General features: G+C 38.0%; 1 protein-coding gene across 3 annotated transcripts; it reads left to right on the top strand.

Annotated features, from left to right (window-relative positions):
* Window positions 1-1,674: 1,674 nt before the first annotated feature.
* On the top strand, window positions 1,675-10,935 carry LOC149404349 (Transducin/WD40 repeat-like superfamily protein). Of its 3 annotated transcripts, none has more exons than XM_089606485.1 (20): window positions 1,675-1,877; window positions 1,955-2,179; window positions 2,479-2,587; window positions 2,681-3,025; window positions 3,110-3,165; window positions 3,597-3,843; window positions 3,932-3,987; window positions 4,462-4,708; window positions 4,825-4,979; window positions 5,072-5,214; window positions 5,298-5,399; window positions 5,484-5,622; window positions 5,772-5,858; window positions 5,929-6,090; window positions 8,083-8,415; window positions 8,856-9,010; window positions 9,112-9,218; window positions 9,477-9,739; window positions 10,180-10,377; window positions 10,448-10,935. In XM_089606485.1, exons 1-20 carry the CDS (start codon window positions 1,824-1,826, stop codon window positions 10,727-10,729), a joined length of 3,465 nt encoding a protein of 1,154 aa, XP_089462611.1. In that variant the 5' UTR covers window positions 1,675-1,823; the 3' UTR covers window positions 10,730-10,935. The 3 variants fall into 3 exon arrangements, with proteins under 3 accessions (XP_089462611.1, XP_089462610.1, XP_089462612.1); XM_089606484.1 differs by having other exon boundaries at window positions 4,819-4,979; XM_089606486.1 differs by lacking the exons at window positions 10,180-10,377; window positions 10,448-10,935 and having other exon boundaries at window positions 4,819-4,979; window positions 9,101-9,218.
* Window positions 10,936-14,934: the final 3,999 nt, after the last annotated feature.

Raw genomic sequence — 14,934 nt, 5'->3', positions numbered from 1 at the left:
ACAAGAAAATTAGTGAGAAAATTATAACTAAGCACTATTTTAACTAACTATATGGAATTTGGTTACAAGTTTGTCACTATAGCCAAAGAATAGTTACAAACTTGTAACTTATTCCAAAAAATAAGTTACAAGTTGTATCTAATGCAAAATAATCCCTCACTAATTTATAACCAAAATTGTAACACAATAGTCTCATCAACGCAACAAAAATTCTTAATTACTACAGAAACCAAGCTCTGGCCTTTAAAATTGGAAGTTCTCTGGTTTCAAGGATTATACACAAAAGATTTTGTTACCGGGGTCGACCCCAAAACCATAATGTATCAAAACGAGGAGGCCATAGAGAAACTTATTCCTTTGTCTCGGTGAAGAACTCCATTCTATCTCTTTTTTCAAGATATCAAGCTCTTGGAATAATATGATAGATATTTTAAAGGCCAGAGCTTGGTTTCTGTAGTAATTTAGAATTTTGGTTGCGTTGATGAGATTATTGGGTTATAAGGATTATCCACAAATACTGTGTAAACACAATTGTTGTAAACTTATGATAAATCTCAATGTTCCCAAATTAGCAAATAAATATGAAACATTGCTCTCTAGATCACATTATGCATTACTATCTTATTCCTATAGCCACAAACATGCTAACTAGAAATAAATAGCTTTTATACAAAAGACAATTATATTTACCAAACAAACGACAATTGATTGGCGGGAATGAAGACAATTGATTTAAAAAATAAAAGTCTTTGAGACAATTCTTCAAACACATGGCGCAGCAAAAATGAAATAAACAGAACACCAACATAATGACAAGCCTAATTTCTCGAATCTATGGCCACACAACATATTCAAACAAAGATCAGACCAAGAAAAAATTAAGATCATAGACGGAGAGAACTCAGGGTAATGAGAAAGGCGTAGCGGAGCTCTTAGTAAATATGCCGTACGACCTCTCTCCTTGCTGGACATGGGCTGTAGATTAGCGTTCTCCTCGCGATCTTCTCGAAGTCAACATCTTTGTTAGAGCTTTCCCGCTTGAGTGGACTTGGAGACTCGTCCTTGATTACGATGCACGACGTTGGTGTTGAGATTCAGAGAGATAGGATGGTGGTATTAACAAACCCATTTTTTTAGATATGTGGAAGAGAACAGTGAAAAGTAATGAAGAGAGAGAGAACGAGGAAGGGAGATAAGAAAGAGGGAGAGAGAAAAATTAGGAGAAGTATACAAAAGGACATTAAAGTCTTTTACTGAGTCAACACCAAAGTCAAAGTTCTAGATGTATCATTTAAAAAAAAAAAAAAAGTAATCTATCCAAACCCACTAATTTACTCCTTATCCATGGCAATTTCTACAAATTTTTGCTTCGATTTGTTAGCGGATTTGTTAATGGGCTTTAGTTATTGGACTTGGGCTTGGTCAAAGACTTGGCTGTAGCTAAGGAAAATAAAGACTAGAGACGAAAATCATCGAACCGGGCCAAGAAATTAAACGACGGAATTCGCCATAAAACGACGAGAAACAAAAATCTTTTCATGGAAAATCGTGAAAAATCCTAGGCATTTAAACTTTTATTAGCAGAGAAACTTTTTGATAACAGAGAAATAAATCGAGATCAGATACATTTAAGACATTATAAAATCATATTGACATTTTTTTTTTGCAGGACAAATCAATCATATCTCCTAATTCAATTATTAAAATGATTTTGAAAACACATTCGATTTCCAAGCAAACTTAACGGCTAATGAGCAGAACTGCAGAACTGAACAACCATTTCCCTCTCGAGAATATAAGTCATCTCTCTCTGTGTCACAAGAATGAAGAGGACGATTCGCAAGGTTTCCAAGAAACCAGACGGTTCTATTTCTAAGGTAAAAATCTCTCATTTTCTTCCCACGGTCACTCGATCGAAGCCCTAAAACGTATCTGAAACCCTCCGTTTGCGTAGCTGGTTCTGAGAGAGATAATCGGACTGACGGCGACGGACGGCAATGGCTTGGCTTCGAGCTCCTCGTCGTCTTCGTCGAGCTGCGTCTATGTCGCCGGATGCGTCGCGGTGGTCTTCAACGCTGAGTCGTGCCGGCAGTCTCATTTCGTGGTGTCTCACCGCAAGCCAAGGCCGCTTAGCTGCGTCGCAGTCTCGGAAGACGGCCGTTTCTTGGCCGCCGGAGAGGTAGGCGCTTTTTCAAATAACTGTTCCGACAAAGGAAGAAAAAAAGATATTCATTCATGGAACTATGACTAGTCCTTGGAACTCTAGTGTTACATTGTAGCGTAGGAGGTTTTTACTCTGCTATGCCTACCATTGACACGATGAATGTTGTGAATTTGCTGTTGTTAGTGTAATCTGAGAAGCGTAGTTTTGGGTTTCAAGAATTGGGATTTAATTACAAGGAATCTAATTACAGAATTCCACGCTTTTAATTTATTTACTGGTATTTGGATCGATACGTGTCGGATATGGATTCGCAGTCAGGTACTCAACCCGCAGTGTTAGTGTGGGATACTGTGGCGCATACCTTAATATCTGAGCTGAGAGGTCATCTATATGGCATCAGATGCATTGCATTTTCACCCGACGGTTAGTTTAATTGCATGTCTATGCCAATTGATATGTATTTCAAATTATTGTCCAGCTTGTCAATCTAGTGTTTTTGTGTAAAACCATTTGTAGGAACTCATTTAGTGTCTGTCGGAGGGTACATTCATCTTTGGGAGTGGCGGCGTAGCGTGCTCAGTTCAAAGCTCAAAGCAAGTTCATCTTGTTCTGATGTGTCATCAGTTAGCTTCTCAGTGGATGCAAAACTTGTGGTAACTTCGGGGAAGAAACATTTTAAGTTTTGGGTTGTTGGACCCTCTCCAAACGCTCGATCAAATAAGGGGGTCAAATCATTGGCGATGCTTGGAAAGGCGGTTGATCTCGGTCTTCAGAAAGAGAGCACATTCGTATCTACTGCGTTTTCCCTCACTTCTGGGCCTGCCAGCGATATGTTCTCCTTATACGCATTAACCGAAGCAGGTTGAAGCAAATTTAATAGTTATCTTAGAAATGTATAATTGGAAATTCACAATTTTGATCACTTAGCTAAATTCTTGTTCACAGGTGTTTTGTGCTATATGCATTCTAGCTTCTCAATAAGGAAATCTATCAATTTAAAGGTTCGTTGGCTCATGTATGGCTCTTGATGGATTATAGAGCTGATGTGTAGATATGTATGGAAATTTTGTACCCTTAGAAAGGGAATCTACTGCTTAAGATGAGTTTAATCTGGCCTCCCCAATTAGAATACGAGGATGTGGCTTTCCTATTTCAGAATTCTTAATGCCTACTTTGTAGCATCACGGTTTCCATAATTTCGGTCAACTATACATTGCGTTGGTAATAAGGAAATTCTTTTCAGCAATATATATTTTATGGCATATCCAGTAAGCCTCTCGTGCATTTTTTATATTATTTGTAGAAGTTACTATCAAGTGGTTTTGTCTGTACTGAAGTTGGTCATAGTGAATGATACGCAATGTTTTTCAGATGCTACTTTTTACAGCATCCTTATTCGTTAATATTCACCATCCAAAACTTAAACTTCCAGGTTGAGAAAGGATTTGCAGTATCCGTATCAAACAATCTAATTGCATGTGCATGTAGTAGTGGAATAGTGCGACTCTTTACCACTGAAACTCTCAAACATGCTGGAAATATACTATATACAAAGGATAAAAAAGTACACGGGAAAATGGACATTGTTTCACATTCCAATAGTACGAAGAATGATTCTGAACAGTTATCTTCCCTTCCGGATGCTTGGGCTTGTCAGTTTATGAAGTCCGAAAAGCTTGGTTAGTATAATATACTCTTGAGTTTTCTTCATTCAAATTCAACTATGTGTTATCTCCCTTCAAGACAGCTAATGTTACCAATTTGCAGTGGTTATTTATGGAGATCACAGTCTATGCGTATGGAATATTCAGGACATAAACCAGGTAGTTGTTTTATTTGAGACATGGTACTCATTTATTTTTTTCCTTCCTTTATTTGACAAGTTGACCATATTCATTATTTATAAGCGGATTTCTTTATAACATGGCACCCTTTGTGAGTGTGTTTAAGCTACTATCCTTTTTAATTCTTAAAAGAAAATTTGATTTGTACTTTTTTTAATAAAAAATTTAGATAACTAGCCAGCTTAGACGTTTGAGATTGCTATATACTCAACGTTTGGTAAATATTTGGTAAATAGCCACAAACATGACGTGGCATTCCTGGTTTGTCCTTTCATTGAAATAAAAGGGTGGGGTATTTATGTCAATTTAAGCATGTAAATACGTTGATGTGACTATTACCAAATATTTACAAATGTTTGCTAAATAGCAATCTTAAAGTGTAAATATGGCTATATACCTAATGGACCCTTTTTTTTATTTTACTTGTTAGTAAGATTGTTTTATGCTCTCCAGGCTACGAGGTGTTACGTGTTACTCGCACACTCTACATGCATATGGGATATCAAGAATCTGTGTTGTGACAACTTGCATGATCAGCCTCTTGCATGTACAGCTAGAGGATGTTCTGGCGGGGTTTCTTTCGCGACATGCTCGGATGATGGTACCATAAAGATATGGGATTTTTCATTGAAACCATCTTCAGAGGATTTTGCAGATCACCATTCTTCAAAGAGTCCATCAATTAGCAGCACGAGTTTAGGTAGTTAAAGCATTTGTTCATGCGATTCTATAACAACTTAAACAAGTGCATTTGGACGGAAAAGGTGGGTGTTTATGTCTTTCTTGCTAACTGTTTGTTAACTTGTGAAGTCACAGGAACTTTTGAGCGTGATTCCATTGAATTAGGTTTTAAGAGTACAGGATTTCGGTCATTGGCAACCAGCCCAGACGGAAAGTACCTTGCCGCTGGTGATAGCAACGGAAGCCTTCATATTTATGATCTCAACGATTTTGATTATACATATATCCAGGTAATGTTCGATCTAGTCATCAAGTTTACAATACATGCCTTGTAACTCCAAACCACTTTGGATCTGAGTGTTTGTATTGGTTTTCTGGGCAGGATGCTCATGATTCAGAGATCCTATCTTTGGGTTTTGGTTTGACAAGAAAGCACTGTGTTGAATCTAAAGAGTTGAGAAGTGAACATTATTTTCTTGCTTCTGGCGGGCGCGATCAACTTATTAATCTTTATGATTCCGGGAGGTGTGACATCATTGCTTTGAGGCATCATCAACTTCTTATACTGTGTTTTAAATATGTTTATTAGGTTTCTTTGTTATTCACAGGAATTTTGATCTCGTCAAAAGTATTGATGACCATTCTGCTGCTGTGACTTCTGTAAAACTTGCTGCTGACAGCTCTAAGATTTTAAGTTGCAGTGCAGACAGGTATCACCTAGTTGGTGGTAAATTCTTTTTCATTATGCTATGTTCTATACAATTACAGCGACACATCACTCTATCTTCCTCCAGGTCTTTGGTTTTCCGTGATGCTCTCATCACAGATGACTCTATTGAAATTTCACATCATCTTCATCAAACAGCATCCCAAGGAACTGTCTATGACATGGTTGTGGATTCAAAAATGGAAATCTCCGTAACAGTTGGACAGGTTAGTATCTGAAGATGATCCGTAATTGTATGCTTGTAAAATCATGCAGAAGAAACGGCTTGATTCTCTGCCTTCCCAAGCGGATCAAGCTCTGTTTCTATTATAAGCACAGTACATTAAGTTAATGAATATATTCTGTGTACCCATAGGATAAGAAGATAAACACATTTGACACAGCCTCTGGGAAGTTAATCAGATCATTCAAGCATGATAATGATTTTGGGGATCCAATAAAGGTGAGATTTATTGGTCAGCAAGTCATCCTCATTCATTTCACCATTAGGTAAAATCTAATCATGTTGGCAGGCCGCGATGGACCCAAGTTGTAGTTACCTTGTCTGCTCCTATTCGAACAAGTCTTTGTGCCTCTATAACTTCACTACCGGGGAGATGGTCGCACAAGCTATGGGCCACAGTGAACTCATTACTGGGGTCATCTTCTTACCGGACTGCAAGCACATAATTTCTGTGAGCCGCTCCTAATCCTATCTTTCATCTGCTAATTAAATTTTGATTTTTAAATCGCCGGTTTCTCCTAATCTCTGGTTTCATCTGCAAGCGCTGTTTTTGTGTTATTTGAGTAGATGATGATATTTTCTAGAAAGAGTAATGCTACGTATTTAATTATCTAGGGTTATTAATTATATAAATTAGGAGTTTTAAATTTCTGCAGTAAGGGTTTTAAATGATATAATTAGATTTTTAAATTATGCGTTTTTATTATTCCAGATTTAGATTAATTGATTAATTAAGGTTTGCTTATGTAACTAGTTTTATGGTTTTGGGTCCGCTCCATTAGGTTGTCTCTCTCTCAAAGGAGGGGTGACTAAATTTGGTGAAAGATTTACAAAGTTCCTGTTTCAAGATCGAATCCAGGGCTGTAACAAGTTTGGTACCAGAGTCATGGTGTTATCTTAAAAAACTTCAAGCAAGATTAGAACCGTTTATGGCGATGACAACATTGTTATTGAAGAAACAACAATATTTCATTTTCGCTCTTCAAGGGAACCTAACGACCATGGAGGAACGTATGGAGGCATTTTCGTTGGGACTGAACAACAACTTGGCCATCAAGGGGGCAGCGAATGAGGTCGAGGGCAAACGAAGGCTGGTGGCAGTGGCTACTGTTTGACAATGACAATCTCGGCGAGTTTCGAGTTTTGGGTCCGCGGCGGTGGCAGACTGTTGGACAGTGGCGGTCCACCGCCGGAATGGGTTCCTGAGGAGGGCGAACTAAGGCAAACGGGGTTTGGAGGACATGGCAGTGAATGGTCGGATGACATGGGCTAGACAAGGTCCGAATGGGGTTGAGGGCAATCTAGAGCTGGTGGCGGTGGTGGTTGCTCCGACGGTGACAATCTCGGTGAAACCCAAAACCCTAGTTTCTGACTTTGGGGTCTGCGGTGGCGGCGGATGATTGGACATAGGTGGTCCACGGCCGGAATGGGTTGATGAGGGAGGGCGAGCTAAGGCTGTAGGTGGCTGCTCCAGTGGCAGAATCTTGGCGAATCCAAAATTCTAGTTCCTGGGTTCGAAATTCGCGGTGTTGGAAGACAGTCAAATAATGGCAAGGCCTGGCGAGGACTAGTAAGGCCGGTGGGCCGGTGGTTGCTTTGGCGGCAAGGTTTTGGCTAGATTGGGCCGTCAAGTGAACATTTTACATGGTCGATACCCCATGGCCGAGATGGTTATGGCGGAGGAAGTTATGCCAAAAGTGGCTATGGCAGAGGGGCAGGAACACATACTACGGCGGAGGTTTTGGTAGCAGCGTGTGGAACGGCGACCGCGAAGGGCGCAGCTGGTTCACCGCCTACAAAGGGTAGCAAAACACCTGCAACAGTTAGAATAAGAGCAGCTATGACAGCAGTGGCGGACCCACGTTGAAGGCCCAAGAGGCCTGGGACCCCCCCAAAAAAAAAAAATTCAGGCTTAAATTTTTTTTTTTTTTTTTTTTTTTTTTTTTTTTTTCCAGCCAAAATTCAGTTTTGGCCCCCCCGCCGCCCCCCCCCACCTTCCGAGTCTGGATCCGCCACTGTATGACAGGGAAGACTACCGTAATAGGAGCAATGACATTGTTCTCCTTTGGATTTTTTAGTTTGAGCTTGAGGACAAGCTCAAAGAGAAGGAGCGGAGTAATGTTATGTATTTAGTTGTAGGGGTTATTAATTAGAGACATTAGGGGTTTTAAATTATGTAATTAGGGTTTTGAATCAATCGTTTTTATTATCCCAAATTAGACTAATTTTTTAAGTTTTAAATCTGAATCTAGGTTTATGATTTTGGGTCTGGCCCATTAGGTTGTAATCCTTTGTAGATTTAAGAGACTCTTAAGTTAATTAGAATAGTAGCCAATAATCAATCACCAAAAGTTTAGTCTCTCTTAAAGGATGGTTAGGTGCTATTTTACGTCCTTGTTTACAATGATCATCGTATGCCACTCTTAACTTTTTGGGTGTCCAGGTAGGTGGTGATGGTTGTATCTTTGTGTGGCAACTGCCAGATCTTCTATCCACTTCCATACAGCAGAGAATTCAGGATATGCATGGTCCGTTGTCCCCAAAGTGCCTAGTTCAGCCAGTTAGTCACCTTCCGATAATTCCTTCCGTGGAGAAGTTATGCAGATGGTCATTCGATACAAAGCAGAGTGTTGAGCCAGAAAGTAATCACCAAGTAAGTGACAATCAGGAGACCTTGGAATACAAGTTTAGCGTTTCAAAACTTCCAAAGTGGGCGCAAGGAAAAGTTACTGGCATGGATGTTATCCCTAGCAAACTTGACTCAGCTTCCACACAGGTATAATAGATTATGTTTTTTTATCCCCCTTGAGGTTTTCCCATTACAACTAATTTTCCACGCAATTTATTAATTAGTTTCCTCTGCGATTTATCGGTTCCATATCTGTTTAGCCCCGTTCGTTCTGTTCTCAACTCATTCCGTTGATAATTTTAGATCTTAGTGTGCTATGTACAAAGTAGGACCTGTTTCTATGCAATCGCCTTTATTGAAGTAACCAATGCATATAAGTTTTTAAAATGGCCTTACTAGTTACAGTGTCGAAATAAGTATTGCTATTGGCTCATGACACATTAAAGATGTAGAACTTTCACAGCCCACAATTACATCAATGATCATATGAATAATCCTTTTTTGATATATAAAGTGAGCCCAGTGTTTGCATTTAAACTTCATACAGTTTATTTCTTGATGCTTTATATCTCCACTGCTTACTCCAGGAAGTAGAGTTGGAACATGTATCATCTTTAGCCTCCCACATTCAACGATATGAAAGTGAGATAGGTGTCAGTGAGGCCTGTGATAGTAGATCGTATGGAAGCTCGTCATATGCTGAAAAAAATCGCAGTTCTCCAAGACCCGAAACGATATCTAGGTAAATTTCAATGAAGTTTCCAATAATGCTTTCTCATATTAGTTAGTTTTGGTGCTGTGTCTATCCACACTCTTTGGACTTTCTCACAAGTATTTCAGCAGCTTTCGCATGGACAATCGCTGGAACCGCGTCTATACCGTGTGTTTGTCTAACTCCCCAGAACTGCAGAATCACAAAACAAATATGCCCGTCTCATTCCAGAGTTCATGTAAGACCAATGCTTAACTTCACATGAAAATGTCTGCTTATTTAGTAATACAAAATAAAAATAAATATTGTGAGAACTCATTGCTTCATAACCTCCTTAAGTTGGTACTTAGTCTAACGTTCTGATCAAGTTGTATGCTCCAGAGCTCTCATATTTGAAATCTTTGCATCCTAAATTACGAATATAAATGTGACCGAGCTTCGCGTTTGTTCAAGTTCATTATGGTGGTTTACAACTGAAAATGAGTTTTCCTTGCAGTACAAGGAGGAACTGGTATGATGAATTACAACCAGTGCACTTCGGGTCTTGAGAACCAAACTGGGAATGTTTGCAAGTCAAACTCTAAATCCATATGCAATGAGAATGACTGCAGTCACTGTGATAAGGCGGCTAGTGATAACATCCTTGATGCAGAAGAGCATGTTGACAATTTTCAAGCGACATCAGATTTTTCCCAAACAGATGCGGAAGAAAGTGATTTATTTAAGAAACACTTTGGCAGCTTATCATCAACAAACAAGGTTAGTGACTTTAACCGTGTAATCTGTACGAAATACCTCGACTATCTCTGGATGCTGACTTTTTTATCGACTTGGTTTCTCTTGGAATTACATTAGTAAACCATTCAGGTAATTTTGGCAATTCATGGAAGTTGAGAAATGGACTGTCATTATTACTAATAACTATTAGTAGTTCATTTGTTTCTATGTTAGGTGAGCCATTAGGGTTTTGTGAAGAGTTATTAAAGTTTATTGTTTTATGTTATCTAGTCTTAAAATATTGCGCTGGAAAGATTTGTTCACCTCTCGAATCCTATTATATTAGTGATTTATGCTATTTGTTATGCAAGGTCCTATCAATATAGTCCATTATCCAGATTGCATCAACATGTTTTTAAATGCATAATGCAATTAGGTTTTCTTCAATTTGATCAAAATATTTTGTTTCGTACCGTTTACAGATAAAACATGAAAACCCATCGAAGAGGAGAAAATACTCTGCTCGTTCAACCGTTCCCAGAGACTACACCGGGAAGGAAATTTTCGACTCAGCCTCTAAAAATTTAATTGGAAATGTCTCGAACCGTGTAGAAGAATCATTAGCTGATACATCATTACAAATACCAGATCAGCAACAAACACCAGATTTTAATAAGCAGGTAAAATTATAAGAGGAGCTTCGTTTGATCTTTCGTTTTCTTATTTAACTGAATCTGTTCCGAATCACAGGACTGCATAGAAGACAAGCTATTTGAAGTGGGGGAGCGAAAGCAAGTTGTTCCTCAAGGAAGTGAGTTTGCAGGAACGATTGACTCCTGCCGAGAAGCAATACTAGCATTAGATATGGCAGCGGATAATGCAGCCCAGTTATTTTTGGAGTTACGAACTACAGGATTAAGAGAAGATTTAACGAGGAGGGACGAAGCTCGGTTGTACAACGAGGCCTCGAAGCTGATTCCTTCAGTCTTGGAGAAATTAAAGGTCATTACCGAATTGGTTCAAAACATGTAACTTGAAATGTTTTGACTATGATCTTCTTGGAGAAAATTCTTAAGTGTCGCATGTAAACCCATGTAGGCAAATATATCTTGGACAAACGCAGTTAATAGAATAAGAACATTTCCTGCCAAACGAATCATTTCTTACTTGTGAAGTTCACCTAGTTTACTATCGGTTTATATGCTCAATGACTCCAATTTGAAAAAGTTATATGGAAGACAAATTAATACAAGGGAATCTCAAAGGCTTAGAGTCGCTTACTTGTAATACATCATTAGAAAATATTGGGGACAATTAAGTCAGTAGTCCAATAGTCCACCATTTTTTTTAAAATGACTAAAATTTTATTTTATTAAAAATATAGCTCAGTTAATCAATTAATTGGTTAGGTTAATTTAATTTACTTCGATAAACAGTCCACCAAACTTAAATAAAGATGGACTATTTTCTTTATAAAATGAAACTTTGACTAGAATTTTAAAAGAAGTTTGAGAATTGACTAATTGCAACAAATACTTTAAAAATATTATATATTTGTTTCATGTTATTCCACTTTTGTAAAAAAAATTAAATATGTAAGTATGAAGTATTTTTCGCGAAAGCAGGTGACGTTTAAGCGTATTTTCATAGAGCTATATAGTAGTCAATATATTATGAAAATTAAATATAAGTTTTTATTTTTCTTTATATACACAAGAACCTTATGGTGGCACGAATCTTAGAATATCCATGCATCTGTTATGTATTTACTTAATACAAACATATTTAAATATAAAAATAAAAAGTTAACACGAGTTGAATTAGTATTTCGAAACACTATTCTTCCCAAATTAACTAAGAAACACCCTACTAACTCATAGGTCGAGAGACGCTTATTTCATCTACTCTACTCTACTCTCATTCACAACGTGAGCCTTCACTTTGTCTACATTACCAAGAGTCATGGTCTATGAGTTAAAACACTCAGCAAGTGAGAGTTTATCTAGGATTAAAAGTCTAAATTCGATTCATGTAGGAAAGGCATAGTTAGTAATAAATGCAGCACAAGTGATATATGAAATGTGCATTTATAACAAAATCTAATGATACAATTTGTACAAGACTAATTATTACTTGTCATCATTACTTTCACGACAAACAAGAAGAGTAAATTTGTGATTTGCATAACAAACTCTTCTAATAGTAGTTTGAGTTTTGACTGTTAAGTCTTTGTCCTAAAATAGAGAAAAACACAAGAAGAGTCAAATTGTGATTTGCATAACAAACTTTTCTAACAATTATTTAAAATTAAATATTCACATCTTAGTATCAAATAGACATTTGATCTAAGTATTGATTGATAGGAGAACTTATGATGTTTGACTATCAGACATAGAGAGTTGAGGACTCTATAATTCTTCCTAGATATCTTATAGAGATATTGAATATGACCAGTGCATTTCTAAGAGTGTATACTCAATCCATTTAACTCTTATACTCTTAGAATCGCTATGTATGAATACATTCATGCTTACCTATATCATGAATTAAGACATACTCACTTTATAACTAGTCATCTTCATTGGATGAGCCAATGATCAAGGGCCTTCTTCAAGAACTTATGATTAGACCGTTGGTGAAATTACAGCCTCATAGTTATGAAATTCATGTACAAGATTGCTAAACTGCAATGCAGATCACATCATGCTTTGTTCTTGAAAATGTGAATAAATTAAATGGGCCCAGTATTCAAATGAGATTACTCGTCGAATCAAGAATTGTGAGATAGTTTCTTCATCTCATTGAGAATAAGTAGAAGGGTGAAATGAAAACTTGTACTTCTTATCTTGTTAATGACGTTAAAGGGTAATCATGTAAGTCAGTGGATCCCAACATATTATGATGCAATGCACAGAGTAGAAAATAACATATATGAAACGAGATTATTAGTTTCAATTCTTTAGTGGAGTAAATTGACATTGAAAAATGTTGGAGAACTTTTGTGTCCAATAGTTCAATCTTAAGCTTTGCTCATATGAGTTTGTAAGGTCTCTATAACATGCTATAAAAAAGTATATTATTCGAATAACTATTAGACTGAGATTCAATTGGTTAATCAAGTGTATTTGGACACTTGTATAAGTCACATAGAGTGAAAACTATATTTTCACTTTGACATGCTAATTTTGTCAAAATTCGATTTTGATGTTGTAATAAAAGAAAATGGGAAATAATTGTTGTGTTTATTCTTCGGTAAGAGACCATATATAGATACAAGATATGTATGAACTTTTAGTAATTGATGCATACTCTCTAAGTCTAGATAATTCTAAGTTTAAATAAGTCTAATTACTTCTAGTTATTATATAACACTCCCCTTCAAGATGGAGCATATATATTAATCTAGCCCAATTTGTTACAAAGATATTCAATCCGAACCCCGTTAAGAGCCTTTGTGAAAATATCTCCCACTTGGTTTTCTGTATTTACATATGATGTGGAAATCAAGCTTTGTTAAATCTTCTCGCGAACAAGGAGACAGTCGATCTCAATGTGTTTGTTCTCTCGTGGTATACTGGATTGGATGCCATATGGATAGCAACTTAATTTTTGCACCATAATTATTTTGATCGAGGCTTATCTTCATCAATAGTTGATGTATTCACATTATCTCGCATGTTGCTTGTGCCATGGCTATGTGCTCTGACTATGTACTACATCTTGATACCACATATTGCTTCTTACTCTTCCATGTAGTCGATCCCCTATCAATCTTGGATCCTGCTAGTCTCATATGTGAAGCATTTAATGTTGGTGCGGCCATGATTCGAGTATAAGATCCCACGCCCTGGTTCCCCTTTCAAATAGCGCAAGATTTGTTCAAATGCTGCCCAGTGGTGAACTGTCGGAGAAGCCAAGAATATGTACAGACAGAATATGTGGTATCTGGGCGACTTACAATTAGGTCGTTCAATTTGCCGACAATCTTCTGTATCGTTTAGGATCTTCCATTAGGTTTCCCTCTCCTACAAGTTGCATGTTGGGAGTCATTGAGGTACTACATGGCTTGGCCTTTAATTTCCCAGTCTCAGATAGCAAGTCAAGCACATACTTCCTCTAAGTTAAGTAAATACCTTTTTTTAGCTCCTTGTCACTTCAACTCCCAAGAAGTATTTCAGCGTACTCAAGTTCTTTGTGTGAAATTGAGTGTGGATGAAGGTTTTGAGAGATGAAATACCAACAGTATCACTTCTTGTAATTATAGTGTCTTCACATAAATAACTAGGAGAATGACACCATCTTTCGTTTTCCTTAAAAACACAGAATGATCAAATTTGCTCTTTAGTAGCCAAAACTCTTCAAGGGCATGGCTAAAACTTCCAAACCAAGCACGAAGACTTTGTTTCAGCCCATATAGCGCTTTTAAAAGATGACACCCTCGACCATACTCCGCCGTGCGCAACAAAACCAGGTGGTTGCTCCATAAATACCTCTTCATGTAGGTCTCTATGCAAAAACGCAAATTTGATATCAAGTTTGTGTAGATGACAATTATGGGTAGCTGCTAAAGATAAGAAAAGTTTGACGAATGTTAGCTTGGCAACCGGGGAAAAAATATCAGAATAATCGACGTCATAGGTTTAGGCAAAGCCTTTTGCGATGTTATCGGCCCGTCCCGGACCGACGAGAGCAAAAGCGTCACACCGACCTACTTGGCCAATGGCCGACCCGGGCTTCGCTCGGCCATCGGCCGGCCCGAGCTTCGCTCGGCCAATGGCCGGCCCGGGGCTTCGCTCGGCCATTGGCTGACCCAGTTCACTCGGCCATGGGGGTTTTGAAACGGTCCTTGGCTGCCTATAAATAGAGAGCTCGATTCTCTCCCAAAAGTAATCCAATTTTGAGCACTGAAACGCTGTCGAACTCTCAAGTCACTTGTTTCACTCACTCTCGGCCTCTAAACACACTAAAACACCTTTAATCAACCTTACTTGTACTAATGTTGAGCGTCAGAGAGGTAAACAGAGGAAACCCATCCATTTCCCCTTTGTATTTCTTCGTTTACCCCCATTTTCATGTACAACGACAAGCATATTCATCATCAACAGCTAGAATAGACTTGGGATACCAAGTCGAAGACGCTCGAGCCCGAACGCGACCACGTGGTCTAGCCTTGGGTCGAACCGTTGCAGGTTCTTAAATCGTTGTCCGTAAAACTCGGACATTATTTTTTCGCTAAA

This window comes from Urtica dioica, chromosome 2 (genome assembly GCF_054948205.1).
Source record: "Urtica dioica subsp. dioica isolate 48M chromosome 2, U.dioica_male_clone48M_v1_H2, whole genome shotgun sequence".
Taxonomy (NCBI): domain Eukaryota; kingdom Viridiplantae; phylum Streptophyta; class Magnoliopsida; order Rosales; family Urticaceae; genus Urtica; species Urtica dioica.
The sequence above is the reverse complement of the archived record's forward strand: the minus strand, read 5'-3'. Positions and strand labels throughout refer to the sequence as shown.

Bases quoted from the DNA above. Each gene is read 5' to 3' on its own strand.
- LOC149404349 (XM_089606484.1), top strand. From the start codon at position 1,824: ATGAAGAGGACGATTCGCAAGGTTTCCAAGAAACCAGACGGTTCTATT. The intron at 1,878-1,954 runs GTAAAAATCTCT...CCGTTTGCGTAG, and splicing joins CAGACGGTTCTATTTCTAAG to CTGGTTCTGAGAGAGATAAT. The intron at 2,180-2,478 runs GTAGGCGCTTTT...ATGGATTCGCAG, and splicing joins GTTTCTTGGCCGCCGGAGAG to TCAGGTACTCAACCCGCAGT.